This window comes from Thermothelomyces thermophilus, chromosome 7 (genome assembly GCF_000226095.1).
Source record: "Thermothelomyces thermophilus ATCC 42464 chromosome 7, complete sequence".
NCBI classification, from domain to species: Eukaryota; Fungi; Ascomycota; class Sordariomycetes; order Sordariales; family Chaetomiaceae; genus Thermothelomyces; species Thermothelomyces thermophilus.
Window position 1 is genome coordinate 3,882,990 of NC_016478.1, and position 20,634 is coordinate 3,903,623.

At 55.4% G+C, this 20,634-nt stretch overlaps 6 protein-coding genes across 6 annotated transcripts; 4 read left to right on the plus strand and 2 right to left on the minus strand.

Moving 5' to 3' along the window:
- The first annotated feature begins 3,479 nt into the window (after window positions 1-3,479).
- MYCTH_2313145 (uncharacterized protein) lies at window positions 3,480-5,486 on the plus strand. The gene is made up of 2 exons (XM_003667327.1): window positions 3,480-3,731; window positions 3,826-5,486. Exons 1-2 carry the CDS (start codon window positions 3,633-3,635, stop codon window positions 5,314-5,316), a joined length of 1,590 nt encoding a protein of 529 aa, XP_003667375.1. The 5' UTR covers window positions 3,480-3,632; the 3' UTR covers window positions 5,317-5,486.
- Window positions 5,487-8,190: 2,704 nt separating this feature from the next.
- On the plus strand, window positions 8,191-9,251 carry MYCTH_2313146 (uncharacterized protein). The gene is made up of 2 exons (XM_003667328.1): window positions 8,191-8,541; window positions 8,672-9,251. The coding sequence occupies exons 1-2, from the start codon at window positions 8,495-8,497 to the stop codon at window positions 9,036-9,038; spliced, it is 414 nt and encodes a 137-aa protein (XP_003667376.1). The 5' UTR covers window positions 8,191-8,494; the 3' UTR covers window positions 9,039-9,251.
- Window positions 9,252-9,356: 105 nt separating this feature from the next.
- On the minus strand, window positions 9,357-11,192 carry MYCTH_2085453 (uncharacterized protein). The gene is made up of 4 exons (XM_003667329.1): window positions 10,951-11,192; window positions 10,294-10,777; window positions 9,864-10,170; window positions 9,357-9,748 (listed from the first exon to the last, which is right to left on the minus strand). The coding sequence occupies exons 3-4, from the start codon at window positions 10,042-10,044 to the stop codon at window positions 9,519-9,521; spliced, it is 411 nt and encodes a 136-aa protein (XP_003667377.1). The 5' UTR covers window positions 10,045-10,170; window positions 10,294-10,777; window positions 10,951-11,192; the 3' UTR covers window positions 9,357-9,518.
- A 2,090-nt stretch (window positions 11,193-13,282) lies between these two features.
- On the plus strand, window positions 13,283-14,515 carry MYCTH_2113991 (uncharacterized protein; the record flags this gene model as incomplete). Its single annotated transcript, XM_003667330.1, has 1 exon — window positions 13,283-14,515. One exon carries the CDS (start codon window positions 13,283-13,285, stop codon window positions 14,513-14,515), a length of 1,233 nt encoding a protein of 410 aa, XP_003667378.1.
- Window positions 14,516-14,632: 117 nt separating this feature from the next.
- MYCTH_2313149 (uncharacterized protein) lies at window positions 14,633-15,783 on the minus strand. The gene is made up of 2 exons (XM_003667331.1): window positions 15,403-15,783; window positions 14,633-15,312 (listed from the first exon to the last, which is right to left on the minus strand). The coding sequence occupies exons 1-2, from the start codon at window positions 15,669-15,671 to the stop codon at window positions 14,979-14,981; spliced, it is 603 nt and encodes a 200-aa protein (XP_003667379.1). The 5' UTR covers window positions 15,672-15,783; the 3' UTR covers window positions 14,633-14,978.
- Window positions 15,784-16,750: 967 nt separating this feature from the next.
- Window positions 16,751-19,832, plus strand: MYCTH_2313151 (uncharacterized protein). The gene is made up of 2 exons (XM_003667332.1): window positions 16,751-18,115; window positions 18,256-19,832. Exons 1-2 carry the CDS (start codon window positions 16,834-16,836, stop codon window positions 19,692-19,694), a joined length of 2,721 nt encoding a protein of 906 aa, XP_003667380.1. The 5' UTR covers window positions 16,751-16,833; the 3' UTR covers window positions 19,695-19,832.
- Window positions 19,833-20,634: the final 802 nt, after the last annotated feature.

The window sequence follows — 20,634 nt, forward strand, 5'->3', positions numbered from 1 at the left end:
GAGACTTCGACGTGTCTGTCCACTTCACAATACGCAGGTCTCGGCGCAGACCGAAAAGTCTAAGGGCTTTGGGCGCGCGAGATTTGGGACGAGATGCAAGCCCGCATGTGTCCCCCGGCAGAAAGTGGTGGTGGGTGTGGGAGACAGTCCTGGGGAAGACATGGTCCTGAAGCCTCGAGTGTGATGCCAGTCGAGCCAGGCACACAACCCACTCAGATTTGGGCAAGCAGCAAGTGACTTGACTGTCTGCGGATCAATGGTGTAACAGGCAGGGGCCCCTCTGAAGGGAGCTCTGATTGATGCAACGGACTGCCCACCGAGCCAGGGCTGGGCGTGGGCGGGCCAGTCTTAGTGTCCCAAGCGGGTCTCTGGGGATGCGTTGACGAATCTGGAGCGCTGGGCGCACGCCACGGATTGTGCCCGGGAAGAGAGATCAGCTTCGGGTCCAGTAACGGACATCGCTTTGGAGTGGCTTTGCTCAAGTCATTCCGATGGCAGTTCTCCTGCCCCAAGGCAAGCAGGCGTCATGACCTCGGTGCATCTCCCCCCTCCCTTCTTCCGGGTACGCGCGCAGACAAATCCGTATTCGTATTGTATACTGCGTAGTCTAGTTATCCGTAGAGCCCTCACACGCCAGCGGGGGTCTGTGTCGTGTATCGCGTCTCTCCATTGTTGCTGCGGTCAATCAAGTGATTGCATGCAACGGTCGAATACGGCAGGGGGTTGATGGACAACAGATGCGTGAGCTGTGGCCGGCTTGAGAGGAGATTCAATGATTCCGGGGTTGCTATCTCTGCGAAGCCATTGGTCGAAGATCGCTTCAGCGGCATACGGCTTCCCTGGCCAGTGGACTGCCGAAGAGAGCCCACATCGTCCATCCACCGGCCTTCCTTCCGTGGCCACAGTGGGACAGGCGTGTGCCAGTGTGCCGCAGCACTTCCCAGGGGGGCCGTGCGTCTTCCTTGCCCACCACGCGTTGTGGTGTAGAATTCGTAGGTATGTACTCCGTACTGTACTGTACATCCGTACATTCAATCGATGAAGTTGGAGGTGGTTGTTGAGGGTAAAGAGAGGGCGGCCAGTGAACTGGCCATCACTGGACGAAATTGTCCGGGGAAATGAGCCGCTGCATCCAGTCAGGTTGCGGGGCGGCAAGGCACAGCGTCTCTGGCAACCTCTCCAAGCTCCATATCCCGCGGGGGCACATACCAGGTAGTATCAAAATTGGGTGACAATTGAGATCGTTCTGGAAGCATTTGTCCGGTATCCTACTCGGGAGGTTGATTTTGATCGTGATATCAGAATGCCAGGTGGCAAGCGCGGGTTCGAACCCAGCAAATTACAGGAACTCGGCCCTTCGGACCTCTTCGATCGCGAGTTGCAGACGAAAATGCAGTGGTGGATGCAGCTCGAAGCGGATGTTGAGTCACCCGCGAACCCGCACTTCATGTAAGCACTGTCGCTCAGAAGCAACCGTGACAATTGGGGTGAAAATCTTTTCTGTTCAATCCAGGAAACCTCAACCCCCGCGATCCAATTCACTTGGAAACGAGCGGCTGCAATTCAGCGCGTTGTCTGTGGGGAAGGCGCGGCCACCCCAACTGCAATGACGCCAGGTGCGATCGCAGTGAGGAGAGGATCTTGCTTGCTCTCCAAGGTTTCTCGGCGGCCCTCCTTCGGACTGCCCCCGAATCCCACAATGACGGGATGGGTGACTGTTTGCAGCGACGAAGTGCTTCTGGCTCGAGCCAGTACCTATCGACTTCAGCTGCGCAAGCCCGCGCAGCAATTGACCCAAAGCACTATTGGGAAGACGCACTGCACAGCCCGCTCAGCAGCATCCTTCAACAGGCCTCTCTCAATTGACACCACGACCATCCCACCATCACAAGTAAATACCACCACCACCGACTAGCACGACTGCTACCACCACCCCACTTGTCCCCCTCAATCGCCCGGCGCTGCTCCTTATCCGTGCCGTGTCAGCACCCATCGAATCATTTGTTCAAGGCTTCAAACCAAAGAAAGATTGGAATGCCTTTTGCATTGCCTTGTTGTCGAGTGGGGTGCCAGGGTCTCCCGCCTCCCATCTCCCCATGCCGAGCATCGCTCTCTGCCAGTCGAGCATGCCAGTGGTGCTGCAGGACCGTCACAGGCGGTATCACATTGGCCAGCCACGCCATGGAGTGAGGCGGGAACCCTTTGACTGGACACAAATCGCCGGTCGGGCGGGTCCGTGTTGGGCGCTGCAACTCGCCAATCTGCTTGCCAGAGGGCCCCCCGACTCCCTGCCCATCATTCCGAGCGGTTGGGCAGTGGAGGCGCAAAGCTCCCCACTGGATCACTAGCTCGCAAGCCACCCGACGGGCCACAGTGGCCGGGCGCGGCACCCTCGGCTCTTGGGCTCCAACCTTGACCCGGGCATGGACGGTGTCTCACCGGTGGCCCGGTGGGTCCGGCAGCGTGCATGACCTCCTAATGGACGGGTCGATGAGTTGTCCGTTGGCTGCCGCTGCGACACGTTTCCGGTCACCGGGAACTCACCTGGCTGAGTTGGGCTCCGAGCCCACCCCTCCTGACTCTGGGGTCGATGGGCCCTCTCGTGCCTTGGGAAGCTGGCCCGCTTGTCATGCTTCAAGATTGCTTACAGCTCTTAGTGACTTGGACTACGTAGACGGGACAAATCATCAATGGCATGCATCTGAAACCAGGCATCTGCACGTCACAACTGCCGCTGATGGAGAGGGCCCCAAAGACAGGCCAATCTGCACCGGAGAACAAGCCGAAGGATAGAAGTTGCGTCCGGGCCAAAGGGGAACACCACGAGACCTACCTACATCCATCGTCGGACTTTGTCGTCTGTCCTGTCTTCACGGATATCAATCTGAGAAAGGCTAGATCCAACGTGCGCGGGTTGCTGAGTACCTATATACATACGTGCCCAAGTCGAGTGGCGATGCAGGACGATTTGGTCAACTGCCCGTGCAGGCACAAAGACACCAGGGCAAAACGAGTTCTGTGAAAGAGTGAACGCATCTATAGACGAATGCGAAATCATGTGTGAAAACCTCCAATTAATATCTATTGGAACTCGCAAAACATCGTTCTCGACCAAAGAAGGGTTGGGTACGTCGCTAACAAAGATTGCGTGCATGTATGTATGTATGTATGCATGTACTGTACATACATACATTGCATACCTACATAAATACAAAAGAAAAGAGGCGAGCCTGCCGCGGTGGGGTCCTCTAATAAGAATGAACATTGAGATCGGGCGGCGAGGCGGGAAAGAATTGGCGCAAAATTTCCTTCTTGTCTCTCGAGGAGAGTCGCACAGGAGCACAAACACAGCAATTAATCACGCCAAAGAAACATCGTGATTCGGTTGCTGATATTCCACGGGCGACCGAAGAAGCACGAGCCCAGGAACGCTCTCAAGAGGGATGACATAACCCTTCCACGCAGGGGGCGGGGGGGGGGGGGGCGATAAGGCCACCTTATCAGTGGGCATGGTATTACCAACAGGTGTCCCGTTTCCCCAAACGGCCATGGCGATTGGCGATTAGCAGTACCTGTCCCAAACCAAAGACCGCATGCGAGCCCGCCATGATAGCTAACGACTGCACGGCACGATGCGTCGCCTCAATTTGGTTCTGTTAGCATCGCTCCAGCTGTGCCGAGCTCGGCAGCACAGTTTCAGTGTCCATGACGACCTGCTAGCATATCCCCAGGTACGCCATCACGCCTCATCCATGCGCTGCCCTGCACGAGGACCGACCACCAGGTCGCATCTGCATCTGCTAACCTATTCAACCCTGGTTTTAGTATGAGGTTGTCTTTGCGGACGATTCCATCTCAGAAGCCGACGCCCTCGCCATCCTTGAGTCGTCGCACAAAAAAGATGCCACCTACAACACCGCAGACTTCTCGCAATCCGACCTGTCTAACGTGCGCGAGTCCGCACCCGCCGGATCTTCCGGGACGACAAGCCGCGAGAGCACACCTGAGGCCGGCGAAGACGACGAAGATGCGCCAATTGGTGAAACGTACGAATTGATCAACGACGATCCATGGCACTATCTCTGCGCCGTGCCCATTCTTGCACCCCCGCCCGTGCTTAACCGGACGGCGACAGAACTAGCCAAGGCCGAGGAGGCACGCGAGCTGAGTAGGGCGTCAGCCAGAGGCTGGGAACTGATGAGCGGGCTCGAGGGGCAATGCATGTACTATGTGTCGGGATGGTGGAGCTACAGCTTTTGCTACGGCAAGAACGTCATCCAGTTCCACGCCCTGCCCGGGAGCAAGCCCACGGACCCGCCCGTGCCAGACGGAAACAACCAGGAGTATGTTCTTGGTAGGGTACAGCACAAGGCGCCCTCGAGAGGCTCGACAGATGATGCGGAGGCGGAGGGGCAAACCAAGAGCCTCGCTCCGCCAAACTCCCAGCTCCAGGTGAAGGGCGACCAGCGCTATCTATCACAGCGCCTCGAGGATGGCACAGTCTGCGACCTCACCGGCCGTCCGCGCACCATCGAGATCCAGTACCACTGCAGCCCCGGCGCGACAACGGACAGAATCGGCTGGGTCAAAGAAGTCACCACCTGTACCTACCTAATGGTCGTCTATACCCCGCGTCTCTGCAGCGACGTGGCCTTCCTCCCCCCCAAGGAAAGCCGGGCACACCCGATCCGCTGCCGCCCGATCGTCAGCACCAAGGAGGAAGAGCTTGCTTGGCGGCACAACAGACTGGTCGCGGCCGGCGAGCTGCTGGGACGAAGAACCGGAACCACCAAGCCGGCCGGCAAGGACCTTTCCAAGAACCACTTCGTCGGAATGACCATCGGCGGCATCGTCGTAGGCTCCAAGAAGCATGTCAGCGACGAGCTCGCGAGCAAGCTGCCGCTGCCGAGAGGAGTCGTGCGCCAAGCAGCGCCGACCGTACAAGTGATTGCCAGTAGGAAGAGCGGCACGGCCAAGGTGGATGTGATGAGCGACGCCGAGCTGGAGAAGCTGAATCTCGATCCAAAGCTGGTCAAGGAGGGAGTGGAGGAGATGAAGAGCGTTGCGGGCGACAGGGGTTGGACCCTGCAATACGTGAAGGACGGCGACAAGGTTGAGTACTACGGCGTATTCGAAGGGGAGGAGGACGAAGTCGAGCAGGAGGGTGTCAGGCGGCAGGATTTGCCCTGGGAGTCGGGCAACAAGAAGGAGGAAGCTGCAAAGGACGAGAAGAAAGATGATCGCGGAGAAACTGCAAACCGGAAGAAGGAAGAAGAGGAGGGCTCCCAGGAGGTATTCTTCAAGGAGGAACTGTAGATAGAGAGCGGACAGACCTTGGTATTCTTTTGTATGTACGAAGTATGCATTCAGTATTCCGCCTCCAGTTGCCTACTGGCAACCGAAATGGTCGTTCTCCCCGTCGCCAACATGTGACTGAAACCGCTGGACGTTGCAGCTTTCTCGCCGTGTCGGCACTGTCTCGCCCGCCTCCTTGTTTGCGCTCGGCTTCCCCTTCCACCTCTCTCTCCTACCTCTCCTCTACCCCCCTTCCCTCCCTTTTCCTTAATTTACTAAAATAACATAAAATAAAAAAACACTGTTGGCTTCCATGTGTGCGCCGAATGGTAGTGGTCCCAGCCACCCTCGTCCATACAGTCCATGTCGCCCTAGCTATTTCTCGGGTGACGCGCCATCCATCTTCTCGTCCGACAATACCCCAACGCTCACGCCCAGGCGCAACAGCGGCAACGGCAGTTCAGCTCCACGTGCCCTAATTAGTCCAGCTCAGAGATACTCACTACAAACCCAAGACCACGTCGAGCTAGGAGAACTGACTGCATAATTATATGTTATTGGCGAGCGGTTGGCGAGCGGTTGGCTCGTTCAGCGTCCAATACTGTTTGTTTTACTCTCATTAGCTCCGTAGGCGCCCATGCGATGCCAGACATGTAGATAGGAATAACTTACTCAGCTGTTAGGGCATTATGGATGGTCATCCCAAGCACAAGCGAGACTCAATAGGTTCCGGTAGGCAACTTTCTTGAGGCACCACTGGCAAATAGGTACATATATGATCTTGCTTCCTGCATGACTCGGTCGTCCCAGAGGCTCAGGTATCATGTCATGCGCTTGCTGCGGGCAAGATCTGAGAACTTATTATCTCGAAGAGGGGCGGAAGAATCAAACTTTCCGTGGCGTTGTTGTTAATAGGCAGGCTCGTTATCACACGATCAAGTACGGCCACTGCTCGTCCCTAAGACTGCAGGCACAACGGAAAGCCGAAATCATTCTTGTTGTCATCGGGTTCAAGCGCCATGGCGTCCCCGAAACGGAAAAAAAAACCACCTTGGTTAATTATCAGCACAGGCTTGGGCATTGCCGCGAACGAGCTGCTGACTATTTACCTATTAATTACTCACCCACACTAGATTTTCGTGTACCGACAGCATCAGACAAGGTATGTAAGAAAGGGCCGTTGGGTAGAGTACAACATGGTAGCGCGGCAGCACGTCAACTTCAAACTTATCAAAGCCAGACTAGCAACGCGTAACTCCATTAATTATCATAGGTACCGGAACAACGCGGAGGCGGCCAGCTCGGTACTTGACTCTCGTGGCGTCTAATTAGTTATTAGTTCAAGACTCGCTTCACTACGCCATCAGCCAAGCTAACAATTCTCTTTCGCTGCCTGATTACTCCTCAAATCTCGCACTCAGAGTATCGACTACGGGACGACTCGCCTGCCTGATGTCCTTTTCACATGGTAACGCTTTGATGCTTCTCCACAAACAACAACTATTGTGTATATTAGAATAATATTTCTGATGGGTTGGCTATACCATGAGCGAGAAACGAGACACTAGTATCTGGCCACAAGGATGACGCCGTGAGGAATTACTCATCACGTGTAACCCGAAATCAACACGACTTAACAGCTTTTACAAGAGGGGTGTGGAATCTGGGAATTAGGCAAAGAAGGGGCTGAAAGGGCTGAAAGGGCCTGCCAACAAAAAAATAAAAATAAAAATAAATGAGAAAAAAACATGGTGGGCAACCTGTACGGTTGTTCACTTCCCATTGAGGATAAACAACCCAAGGCATTTCCGTGTCTGGTTCTTGGCTGCCATGAATAGGTAATTTGGGTCGAAGGAAGGGATTGGCCACGGGTTTGTGCACATGTTATTAGTACTCTCAACATGGGACGGTAAGCGTTGAGTGCGAGTATCTGCCTATCGATATTTCCAAGAACTTGTGAAGGAAGGGAAATCCTGGCCCGAGGAAACAGAGCGACGGGACCAACTCACACTTTCTTCCTGCCTACGCTAGGAGTTGTCCTGTCAGTCTGAACCTACACTAGCCAAAAGCAGGGTTACCGTCCAATTTTTGGTATTTTCATGTCTACGCTTCCGTCTCGGGTAGCTCACCAAGAATGGGCACAGATTATACCGCATCCGCGTGTACAGCCGGAGTCGGGAAATTGAGGCTGCTGAGCGATAGCGTAATTAATATCCCAAGTATTGCCGCCAAGCTGGATGATTGAAGAGCGAAAAGCTTGTTTTGTCTTGGCGCGAAGGGGTGTCATTGTCAAGATGAGATGACCAATTTGTTTGAAACAGTGCTAAGACTAAGAGCTCCCAAAAAAAAAAAAGGACAGTGACCGCAACGCAGATACATTCCCCGCAGCAGCCCGGAGTCTTGGACCGCACCCTCGGGCTCTGGATACGAAGGACCGAGAGAGCTCAGCGTGAGCCAAGCGCTGTGGTGGCGTCTGATGGCTTGAAATGATTGGCACGGAAGTCAAGGCGTTCAATAACTATCACGAATGTGTACACGCCGCGTCGGAGGATCCTGCCCGTAGTCTAATTCCTTTCCCCTTTAAGGGACTCCTCGGATGCATGTTGTTCATGTGTAATTATACTAGGAACGCCACATATCAGTTTGGTTTCGATAATATTCGAGAAATATCTTGCCGCGTAGCTTCCGTGATGCTAATTTTAACTCTGGCATCTTCTTACCCGGTAGCCTGCCCTTGTGCTCGCCGGGTTAGGAACTCGCTATTGTGCAGTGTCTCCGTGGTGATCAGCCTGCTTACACGTGCAAAGCAACGCAGGCACTGTACATACACACGTTCGCCGACCGGATAATAAGTTGCTTTGCCTATCTCCCCGGCCACGGACTTCCTTTCCTCCACACCGAAGTCTTGGCTCAGGGCAAGAATGACCAGGCGGACGGCTATTACGTGAACAATAGAAAAACCGATGTTCAGGAGGCGGTCAGCATGACGAGCCGAGTAAATCGGAACTGGGACTCCGAGGCAACTCGGCTAGGCTCTGCTTCGGAGGAGACTATTTATACTTCAGATTATTATCGAACCCCGTAAACATCTCACCTCCTCTACGCCCACCCACCAGGCAGGTCACGGCACTTCTTCACCTTTTCTTGGATCGTGTACACTATACCAGCCACCCGATATAATATTCTTCAAGCCCCCACCATGAAGTTCTGCACCGCTGTTGGCTTTCTGGCTGCTCTGGCCACCAGGTAAGCAACAATGTCCGGGGAATGCCCTCTCTTTCTTCCCGCAGGAACGAAGCCCAGGCCCTTGAGTTTAGAAGCACCTGCTCCCTTTGCCTCCCGGCCGAGCTGACCACCGACATTGCACTCCCCACAGCGTCCTCGCCAGCCCGGCACCCGCCGTGACCGCGGCGCCGCGGGCTCCGCCGGCGGCGGCGGCGGCGGCGGACGACGACGGCAAGTGCACCAAGTACGAGACGACGACGTCGTTCCACTACAACTTCTGCCCGATGTACTGCCTCGAGCCGGACAGCCCGCGGTGCCCCCCCGTGGCCTGCCCGGCGGTCATCGTCAGCTGCAAGCCGGGCGAGACCACCACCCGCCCCCCGCTGCCGGCCCCGACCACCGTCACCGCCACCGTCACCACGGACTGCGTCGTCACCTACGAGGCCGACGTCGGCTGCGCCCCCTGCGGCTGCCTCGGCTGCCCCACGTGTGCGCCCGTCAAGACTGAGACGCCTTGAGGAAGAGAAATGCAATGCGACGACGACGATGATGATGATGTTCGGGATGAAGTGATGGAGGTTCTTGATCACCACACCTAATTAAAAGGGAGGTGAACAAAAGAACAAAAAAAATAGTAGCTGAGGAGGGAACGAGTGGGTTTCCTGCAAAAGTATATAGTTCGCTTCTTGCGTACATATGGATGCCAAAACTGTTTTTGGTCGTATTAATAATTGCACGCATGAACCAACTGTGGCTGCGATCGAATCATCGAATTGATAATCGGGCGGTGGTCGAACAAGATTCGCGACCAGCAGCCCTGGGGATTGGGGATTATTACGCCAATAGTAATATATACTAATTTATAATTAGTAATCAAGAGTGCCAGACTCGCTAACGGGAAGTGACTCTGTGTCTCGCTCCCTCCACCGGATATTCATCTTCCTATGCGGCCCGACGGGAAAGAGAACACAAAACGGCACCTGGCCTCGATTGCAGGGTCAGGGTGTGTAGTAGAAGACCTCCTCCACGGGCTTCCACCACGACGGTTCGCCGGACTCGCTGTCTTTGGCGCCCGGCACCAGCGACTCCTGCATCTGGTCCGTCATGCGCCACCACTCGCGGACCTTTGGGTTTGCCCGCATGCGCTCCATGTCGGCTGCGTAGTCGGTCCCGACATACTTGAAGCTCGCAAAGAGGATGCCCGAATCGGCGTCGTGGAAGATGCTGTCTGCGGTGTGGCAAAGCGGTTGTCTTAGCGTGGATGTGCTCCGCGCGCGGGGTAACTCGAGAGGGTCACGGTCGCGGTGAGAGAGGAGGAGGGGTCGGGGTCGGGGTCGGCCTACAGTCCTGTATGTTGCAGTCCTTGATTTGATCCAGCACCTCGGGCCAGACTGCCGCGTGGACCTCCTTGTATTTGTCCACGTACTCGGGTTTCAACTTGACGATTTGTGCGAAGCGGCGGCCGGGATAGCGAGCAGCGCCGGTACCGTCGGCGCCTTGGGGGGTTGACGACGGCTGAGACATGGCGGAATCGGGGTGTTGAACAGGGGATGACGACGCGATTTTGGCCTGCTGTTTTTCAAGGTATCTATTTGAAACAATAGAGGAACGGGAGGTGATGCGCAGTCGTCAGATGAGAGGTAAGATTTCCTAAGTATGTGATTATTAGCTCGGTGTTTTTGGCCACGCCCCTCTGGTCTTCCGAATGCGGAGTTTTTATCCACCATGTCCCTCGGGTTAGTTACTGCCGAACCCCACGACGCCCATACATACCTGAGAAATGTACGACGCACGCCCGTACATTCGAGACAAGTGTGCCTTATAGCTCTATAACCGCGGTCTTATTACTGAGACCACAGCAATGACAAGACAGAGCTTCGGCTCTTGTTCAGCCTTCCTCTCTAATAACAAGGGTCGCTCGACACGACGTATTGCGAGAATCGCTCAAGGGTCCCCTTTGATCCATGTGAAACGGCGGGCACAAAAACTCGAGATGCCCGTTCGTTGACTGCTGGCCCTTTCTCTGCTCGGTTTCTTTTTCTGGAGCCGTTAACCGGGGGCATGGCGCGATCAACCCGAGGATCGCTATACACAGCAACCCGTCGCCGCCTTGAAGGAGAACAAGATGTCTCAGACAGGTCAGATACGCATGTATGTCTTACTGATTTATCCCTGGCTGGCAATTGACGGGGTGGTGCGAGGCCTTCTCCTGAAACAGTCGAAGCAGGCAAGTATGGATGAAACGATATGGACTCCGCTAGTTCGGTTTGTGTCAGCAATCATGGGCCAAAAAAAAAAAAAAAAAAAACATGCAAATGATCAATCAAGCAGGAATCAAGCTCGTCGCGGCCCCCGACCAGATGGATTCCTGCCCAGGTGATAGTCACCTAATTAGGCCTCGACTGCAGCGCACAGGATGATTTCACTTACGCCAGGCACAGGGGGAGGACCCAGGACAGCAGGACGTATATCTGCACTTCGTCCCTGGCCGTCTGTTCGGCGTCGCATTCGTCCTTGGGACGCCAGTTCTCGCAGTCGCGGCGCTGCAGGCCCATGAAGGCCATCAGGACCATGATGGGGACGATGCCGCAGACGGCTATTATCAGCAGCTCCAGGTAGATGATGGCGCTCTCGCTGAAGCGGCGGACGTCCCTTGCGGGGTCGACCAATCCGGCAATCTCGGAAAGGTCGACCAGCATGGTGAAAATGGCCTAACATGTCAATTAGTTCAGGTAAACGTCAATATAAAAGAAAAGAAATAAAAAAAAAAGTCGGAGAGGAGAAGATGAGAGCAGTAATTAGGCAGTGAGTGGCGTTCTTTTTTTTTTTTTTTCTGGAAGGTCGAAAGAAGCCTGAAAGAAACCTACCGCGACGAAGGCGCCCACCAACCCCGTCCCGTACGCGGCCCTGGACGAGGCATAGCCGGCACTGCAAATGGTAACGATGCATAGGCACACCGATATGAGCCGCAGTATGAGATGCAGAATCGCATATGGCGCCGGGTACCGCGGGCGTGCCATGGTTACTAGTGAGGAATTCGGGTTGCGAGATTGGAAGCCCAGTCGGATGAGGTATGTTTGAACACACAAACGGCGGCCCCCAAAAGTCAGTCAGCAGTCAGCATTTGCTGAAGTTTTGAGGCTTGGACCGGTCCGGCAAACGACCGCAAATCCCGCTCCCGAACCCAGCACTGCGTGCTGGACGGCCATGATTGGTGGTGTTTGGCACTTCCCCGTCATGATCAACTAGAAGGCGCCGATTGATTGGTTAGGAGCTGGATTATGGAGGTAAGGGTGGGTGCAGGGGCCCCAGCTCCTTCGGCGCTTTTTGCCGATGCGAGTCCGCGCTCTGTTGGACTCTCGTCTGGCCGTCTCTGAATGCGGCACAGCAGTTCACTTCGGTGGACTTTTTTCATGGCTGTTGGGCAGTTGGTGAGCCTTTGAAAGGAGGATGAACCAACAATATATCAACCGGGCGAAGAGAGAGGATTGGTCAAGTTATAAACCTCGCTTATGAGGTTCTCGAATTGTTTCCTCTTCCTGTTCAGCGTATCAGAACAAAAAGAAAGATAATTAATAAAATGTCGTGCGATTTCGTGATTGCTTCACCCTTTTTCTTTCTCTCGTTTTATGAAACCGATGTGAATTAATAAATATCCAAGAAGGGCCAAATGTGGTTTCCGCATCTTTGTATTAGATAATTAAGAGATATTATCTAATAGTTTGATTGATTCGCAGATGTCTGCAAAAAGTAATTAATTGCTTCCCTCTGTACCTGTATGGGTCAAGAACTTTGACAGTTCGTGGCTGCGGCTCCTTCACCTGAGGAGAGGACGTGAATCTCCCCAAGTTTGAGCGGAGAGTCCGACTCTTTTACCTTCACATAATGCAGCGTACAAACTGATTCATATCTGAAGCAACGATGGAGACGAGACAAAGAAAGCGGCAGAAATAAGGTGAGTCCTATCGACAGGGTGGTAGAATCTAAGTAATTAGTCCGGGGAAAAGCGGAGAGGATTATTGATTTATACCTAGGATCTCGAGAATCCATTATTCGGATTTCGGGCCTGGCTTTTGGGCCGGCGGGCGGCGCAGTCCTGGCACAAAAACACAGACTGGTTTGAAGATTGGGCTGGCGATTTCAGATGCGGCGGCTCGAAACGGGCCGTTTCAAACCCAATTCTCGGGACCGGCCAACCTTAGCAACCCAGGACCCACGACCAGTCCAAGATGCAGGCTCAGTGAGTGCGCGCCAGCAACCTGGTTGACCAGCAAATCTCCACCGGGGCCAGCTTTATTATACCATCTTTGTGCCGAGTACGTCAGAGACCTCTCCTCCCGGCCGCTGTCCGCATCTCGGTCGCCCCTCCGAAAAGCCGTAATGGCCGTAAAAACAAACCCATAACAGCCCCCCGCCGCTTGCTGGCGTGCCTCTCTTTGGGAACCCTCGGGCGGTATCTAATTAATTAGGTTTCATCTCTGACTCCTGGGACCGGCCATAAACGAGCACCTGTCTGGTCATCTTCAGTCCGCCACGGCCCGTCCCCGGAGCACCATGGCGGATTTTTACGATGGTCGGCGGTGGACCGCGAGCCACATATGATAGGTAACTGTAATTATAAACAAACGGGCCGGCCGCCGCCCGAACGATCGCTGGCGATCTTTGAATCCGCACTTATTTAGGTCATTGTTGTGGACACGTCGGTTTCCCTCTGATAAAGGCGCCGATTTATATCTACTTACCCGTTCCCCTCAATTTTGCAATGGAGTTCAAGCCGAGCGATCAGTTCAGTGAGACCTCGCCCCTCATCGAACCCGTCGATCATGCAGGCGACGGCGACTTATTCATGGTACCCCTGAAGCGACCCTCCCCGAAGCTACCGTCTTCTCAGTACGGAAACGGGAGGCCGATGTCGCCATCCAGGTCCCCGGCGGCGCCGTCGCGGTCGCCGTCGGCGCGAGCAGACCCCGAGAAGTCTCCCCAACCCACAGGGCCACAGCTCGCCGCCGGCAACTACCAGGGCTCGCCAATGTCCGGGTGTACCGTCAAGCCCGACAGCCCCCCAATGTTCATCTCGCCCCTCATGTCTCCCGAGTCGGGGGTGCTAGGAATTGACGGCATCTTAGCCTCCCACGTGATGGGGACTCCCGGGTCCCTGCTCTACAACAGCCCTCCGCTGTCTGGAGAAAACAACACAAAGACGGTCTCGTCACCCGTCATTCCCGCCGGCTCGACTCCGGCACGGCAGAGCCCGGGACCGCCGTCCTCCTCCAGCAAGGAAGAAGACACAACCTCGGCCAGCCGATCTACCGGCGACAAGCCCAACCAGTCGTCCACGAAACCGTCCTCGGTCGACAACGACTGCCCGCCCGTCGTCGTCGAGCAGAAGCCGGACCTGGACGCAGGTGAGCCGCCCCGGCCCCCGGAACTCCCTCCGCGCTCCGGCACTCGCTACGGTATCGCCTCGGGGCGCAACAATCAGCTGCCGCCTCCCAACCTCGGCCTCGCACTGGACCTCCCCGACGGAAACGACCGGGGCCTCCTCGCGCCCCCGCCGGATCGCATCTCTCCCCGCAGCCCGCTCCGGTTACCATCATCACCACCGCCCCGGTCGCCCGGCGGGGGCAGCGGCCTCGGCAAGAAGACGGCGGCGACGGGGAGCTGGGCGGTGCCGGAGTCGCCGCTGGAGCGGCTGTCGCAGGTGCGGGCGACGCCGGACTCGGCGTACGACCGGGCGCGGCAGATGGAGCTGCGGCGGTCCGAGTGGAAGCACGTGGTGTACCGGTTCCCCGTCCGGGGCGCGGACGACTGGGTCATCGACGCCGACCTGACCGAGAGCTCGCACGCCCGCCTCGCCGAGGTCGCCCGCCGCTCCGGCGACGGCTTCGAGTGGAACGGCGACTACGAGCTCGCGAACATCTACCGCGTCCTCGCTGCCGCCCACACCCGTGTCATGGAGCAGATGAGGGCCGAGAGGAGAGGCGTGCGCCTCTGAACATTTTATTATTATCCACATTAATCTCTTTCTCTCTCTCTCTCTCTCTCTCTCTCTCTCTCTCTCTCTCTCTCTCTCTCTCTCTCTCTCTCTCTCTTTCTTTCTTTCTTTCTTCATGTCAAGGAGAGGTGAGGTTGGGTGAGAGAGGAATTACCCGATGGAAGGGATGGCTTCTCTCCTTTAGTTTTGTTCAGATGGGTAACGAGGACAAGGTCTGTCGTTTGGGGTTTGGGAGTATGGTGCACTGTTAGGGATCCATTTCTTGAATAGCTAAGGTACCTAGGTAGCCACTCTACGAGGACAGTGACAAAATCTGTATTACATCTATGACAAAATCAATCATTCCACATTTCATGTTTCAGTCGTGAATGAACGCTTGAGCTTTGTCATTGATTGCTCTGGCTTGTGATACCAGCATGGTCACACTGGCATATAGCCTCCCCTGAGTCCACTGCCGCGTTTATCACAGGGCTAGGATCAGTCCTGCAATGACCGAACCCCCCATAAGAAGGCCATGCTGGGCCGGCTGACGTTGACGTGACGCTGCTCCCGTCTCGAGGGGCAGGCTGGCGGTGGTGGCGATGGTCGGCAGCGACTCGGGCTGGGTGGCGTGGACGGTCACGACATAGGTGGGCGTGTCGGTGGTGAGAACGGTGGCGCGCGTGGCATTGTGCCGAGACTGCTGGGATATGATGCTGCTGGGGATGGGGGCGAGGGTGAAGCCCCTGCTCAAGCAGTCGCTGGTGGTGTTGCTGGCGAGGCCGCCGATGCCGTAGTAATCCTTGCAGTTGTCGCATCTGGGTCATCATCCATCACTACTGTTAGACTTAATACAAAAGAAAACAAAAAAAAAAACAAAAAAAATTACAAGATGTAAAATCACTTACGCCATGTCGACGGCACCAGAGCCTGAAGTACAGATGCACTCCCAGTATTCATCAAACCCGTGAGCGTCCTGCACCTCTTCGCATTCCTCGCGAAAGTCCTGCGCGACCGAGCAGATAGCGCCTTTGTCCCAGCACATCTGGAGAGCCAGGGAGTACTCGGCGCCGGAAGGTCTCGTGCTGCTTGCAGCGCTGCTCGTGCTGGCGGCAGAGGTAGAGGCCCCTAGGACGGACGGGGCCAGCAAGCCCCAGACAATGAATAAGGAGGCCATCAAGCGGATGCCTGGTATCATTCTCTTTCACGTTGTGTGTCTATGTATGAATGTGCATTAGCTGGAAGTTTGGGGACAGACAGGGGCGCGAGAGGGCGGGCGCAGAATCACATCGTTCAGGTGGTGTGTGTAATTACCTAAAATATGGAACACACTTCGTGAGACGCTAATTAGGGGAAAATAAGGAAAGAGTGTGGTAAAGCAAGGCTGAGAAACTACAGAATACTCCGTCCTGTGGTGAAAGTTGCTGTATAATATTATGTACCTTATATGTTCCATAGTTAAGGTACAATGTCACAGAGGCTACTTACTGTGTGGTGTAGTGTGAGGTAGGAGGGGGAATGCTTCGTCCTACCAAAGAAGGCACGATATGCAAAAGCGACTAAGCCACGTTCTGACAAATTTTGAGCTAACCACCCCTTGTCTGCCCTGCCTTTGGTTGCAGATCTGTCGGGGTGGTGACTCTGTATGTACTGTGTAATTACATCCGTACTGTCTGTATGTACATACATACATACATACATGGGCAAATCAGAACAGGGGATGGCTCTGGAGGGCATGGATCAGCATGATTCGGGAAAACTCAGCTCGTCCTTGGCACTTTATATCCGTACCAGCTCATTGGGCCGGAGGCCTTCTCCAAGTTTCCTCGGTCTGACGAGTTTACGGATCAACCCACCCCATTTTCATGTGGCTTCCTTTGGCCTTACTGGGCGTTGACTGCCAAAAGAGCCTCATTGCGGAGCTAGGTTGTTAACCCATCCCCCCCTTCACTCCTTTTGCTCACCTGTCTTTCCTTGGCCGCCAGATGTCCCCGCGGCCTCGACTTCTCCCCTTGGTGCTAGCCCTATGGATAACTGCCGACTCGTCCCTGTACCAGGATCTGAGGTGCGCTGAAAAGGTGCTGGCAAGAAGATGGCGGAACTCTCGGTTGGATATACAGCCGGCTTGATAGCTTTGGGTATCTTCATCGGTATGTGATGTACAGTACATACATATTATGTCTCGACTTTGGACACAGCTTTTTGTCTTCCCCGGGGGATCGCTCTGTAATTAACGCTAACTCTCCGTGTAACTTCCACGGCACAGCCCAGATATGGGTTCCCACAGCGATCTCGTTCCTGCTCGGAGGATTTCTTCGGGACGAGGAGACGGCAGCGTCATGGTGAGTAATTACCTATTTTGCCCTCCTTACCGTTGTTACTGCTCGAACGACGCCCACCGCTGTCAGTGTCAGCCCCCCGTACGCGTTCTAACCCGCCTTAACACTCGGACCAGGAGCGTGGCCGCCAAGGTTCTTCACTCTTCTTACTGGACGACCATCCTGCGCACCGACTCGGTCCGGACTCATGCCGTCCGAAGACCCATTTCGCTTGCGTCTCTGGCCATCCCCGCGGCGACGATCCTGACGGCAGTAGCTAGCGTGGTGACGCCCCTCGGCCTCTACGAGCAACTCGGGATCGGTGCCAAGGAAGTGGGTAACTTCTCGTACGTCGGCGACACGAGCGCCTACTTCTACGGCACGAGCCCTAGGGGAGCTTACTCCTTCTCGAGGGTCTGCTACTTCAGGGTCAGTTGGGGACCATGCCCCTTCACAAACGACACTGTCATCTTCAGCCAGGGCGAGAGCCAGTCTAGCTGGCAATTTCCCAACAACCTGACGACGGACGTGCCTCCGATCCTGCGCGAGGTGTACTCAAGCGGAACGCACGGCATCGGCACCACCGTCTCCAACTTTTTCGACATCGAGTGGCGGCAGCTGACCACCAAGGTAGACGAGAATGGCATTCTCAACCACGGACGCCCCTACCCGGTGAACATGTTTCGCCAGCTGGACAGCGTGGCCATCGACGACGCGGTCCGGCTGGTCGAGGGCCTCGTCGTGGACGCCAAGTCCGGCGGCATCGGGTTCCGGAACCACACGGTACCGCAACCGCCAAACCGGAACGTCACCTGGCAGGAGGACCTCCTGTTCATCGAGCCCGTCACGAGCTGCGTCGACACCAACTTGACCCTTGATTACACCGAGTCGTCGTCCTATAATAACTTCTCCTCGTCCGGGCCGGCCGACTACCGCCTAACGGATCGGGGTGGCTTCGTTCATCTGGTCCACAAGCTTCCGGACTACAACCACGACGACCCGCAAGCGAATCCAGACCTCCGGGGCCGGGCATACAGGGCCGCGATGCTCAACAACTTTGCCACCATGGTGTATCTCAACGTCACCAATCCGTCCGACAACAGCACCGGCACCAAGTCGTTCCGATACGTGAATTCGGGTCTGGGCAAGTCGTTTCGCGTATCTGTCGACCCTTTGCGGACGTACCGTGCCGCCAGCTTCTCCAGCGACTACGGGAGCTATCTGTTCGGTAGTTCGTTCGATGATGAATTAGGCTATCCCAACCCGTACAACGTGACCAAGGACGGCTGGTTCCAGCCGATATGTATGTTCTCTCTCTCTCTCTCTCTCTCTCTCGCTCGCTCTCTCTCTCTCTCTCTCTCTCTCTCTCTCTCTCTCTTGTGCAATGGAAGGTCTCACTGAGCTAACGTGAATTCCCGCCCCCCCACCCCCCCCCTTAATTAGTACGAGAGTGCTCCGGCTACCACCCATATCGCCCGGCCAACATTAATACCAGCATCTTCGTCACCTGCGGGCTCGTGATTGGCCCTCCCCGTCGGGTCGACGGCGGGCCGCAGGGTATCTTCGATCGGGGCAGCAAGTGGACGACGCCGATGTACTCGTGCGCGACGGCGGTCCGCGCCATCATCAAGACGGTGCACTTCTCGACCGACATCGCGTCGGATCCCACCCTGCGTCCCGTGGGGCGCAACCGCGGGCTCGTCGCCCTGCGCGTGACCAACATCACGGCCAAGAAGTACCCGACCCGGGAGTCGTACCCGCTCTGGGGCGTCGAGGACACGGGCCGCCCCCTGGGAGAGGTCGCGCCGATCTGGGGCCTCGTCTCGCCCGCCTACCAGGATGCCGGCTTCCCCAACTTGACGGTGGTGAAGCAGCCGTGGCTATATCTCCTCGGGGTGGGTAATGACGACCTGGTTTACGCCAAGAATCTGAACCCCTCGTCCGTCGTCCCCTCCGGCAGCCAGAACCTGCCGGGCGCCGAGTTTCCCTTCGCCGCCGCCAACACGATCTACGACGACATGTACGGCCTCAGCCGCACCGAGTGGCCCTTTGACCTCTCCGGCCGCTCCGACATGGCCGTCTTCACCCGCTGGCAGGAGTTGGCCGCCACCCCCGAGGGCACCGCCAAGCTCATCAACCTGCTGTGGACCGACGTCGCCGCCTCGGCCGTGGTCGGCACCAAGGGCATCATGCCGCCGGCTTCTTCGTCGTCGACGTCGCCCTCCTCATCGTTGACCCGGCGGTCGCCACTGCAGCAGCAGCAGGGAGGTACCGAGTCGGAGGAGCAGAAGGAGCAGCAGCAACAACAACAACAACAGCAACAACAGCCGGTGCCCGTGATCCACGTGTGGCCGATCGTGCCGCTGACGCGGTACCACCCGGCGTACGGGATCCCCGCGTTCGTGCTGCTGGTCGTGCTGGTGGCGCTGACGGCGGGGGCGCTGGCCGCCTGGTGGACCAAGACGTCGACGGTGGGCAAGCTGCGGATGCGGCTGCAGCAGCTCTCGGCTGGCCGCATCTTCACCGCCGTCCTCTACCCCGGCGAGAGCGACTTCCGCATGCCCCCCAAGCAGTGGAGTCAGGTCAGCGGGCCCAAGACGGTCAAGTTTGCCGACGGCGAGGGAGGAGAGGCAGAGGCGGCGGCGGCGGCGGGAGCAACAGCAGCAGCAGAAGCAGCAGAAGCAGCAGATGGGGAGGAGCAGCAGGCGGCGGTGCGTGACGTCCAGACCCCCGGGGTCATCACCGTCTCTAGTGTCGGGGACGAGTCCAAGGTCGAATATGTCGAGGAAATGAGGCCGATACGGCACGATCCGTACGGTGGAGGGCAGCAGCACGGCGGCTATATTGCCCTGGCATCTGTCGGCTACGGGTATGATGGGTAATTAATAGACGGGAAAGGTGGTGCTGTGGTTCAAACTCGTAATTAATTCGCGACGATTATTATGACATGCCGATGATTAAACAAGTATCAAGTATGAGACGACAACATCAAAGTCCCGCGGCCTGCCAAACTGGCAGTCCTGATGATTAATTAATACACTAAAGGCAGACCAGGTGCCTATGTATTATAGGTGTCGGAAGCTATGGAGCTTCCAAACGTATTAGCCACGCGTTTGCCACAGCTGTATGAGGCTGTTCAACGCATTGGCCAGTTCCTTTGTCTATAAATACCACTCCTTTTGTCTCCTTTGTAGATAGTTTCAACAAGGCACTGTCTCCTTCGTACAGCCACCCACTGTAGACTGCTTTCAACGCTCCCGGAGCTCCTACTACGTTCGGTAGTTATAAGCCTAGCGCCTTGACTACTCCTCTACCAATGTATCTTTAATATTAGTAGTAGCTTCCTCTATTATAAACTCTCTTACCTTACTTTAATACGCTTTCGACGATATATCTGTCTATTATATCTGAGATCTTAGTTAATACTTCTACGTGCCTTATAGGGTCTAGTTCCTAGAACTTATAGTATATTAAACTATAGTTATAGGCTGAATTCGCTAGGATATAGGGATTTATAGACCCTAATGGCGACCGTAAGCCAGATCTAGAAGTTCTATAGTACCTAACCTATAAGTAAGCTAGAGATAACCTTATCCTGGCTTCCTAGGAATAATTTATAAAAGGATTATTACCCTTGATATCTATAGATTTGATACCTTCTAATATAGCTATTATAGCCAAATTTGTATAACTATAAGACTCCTTTTATAAAGATATTACGTATACTATAGACGTTAATAAGCGGATAGGATAGCTATAGCGCTAGCTAGTATATACTATAGATCCCAAACTTTACAAAGTTGTAAAAGCGTATAGGAAGAA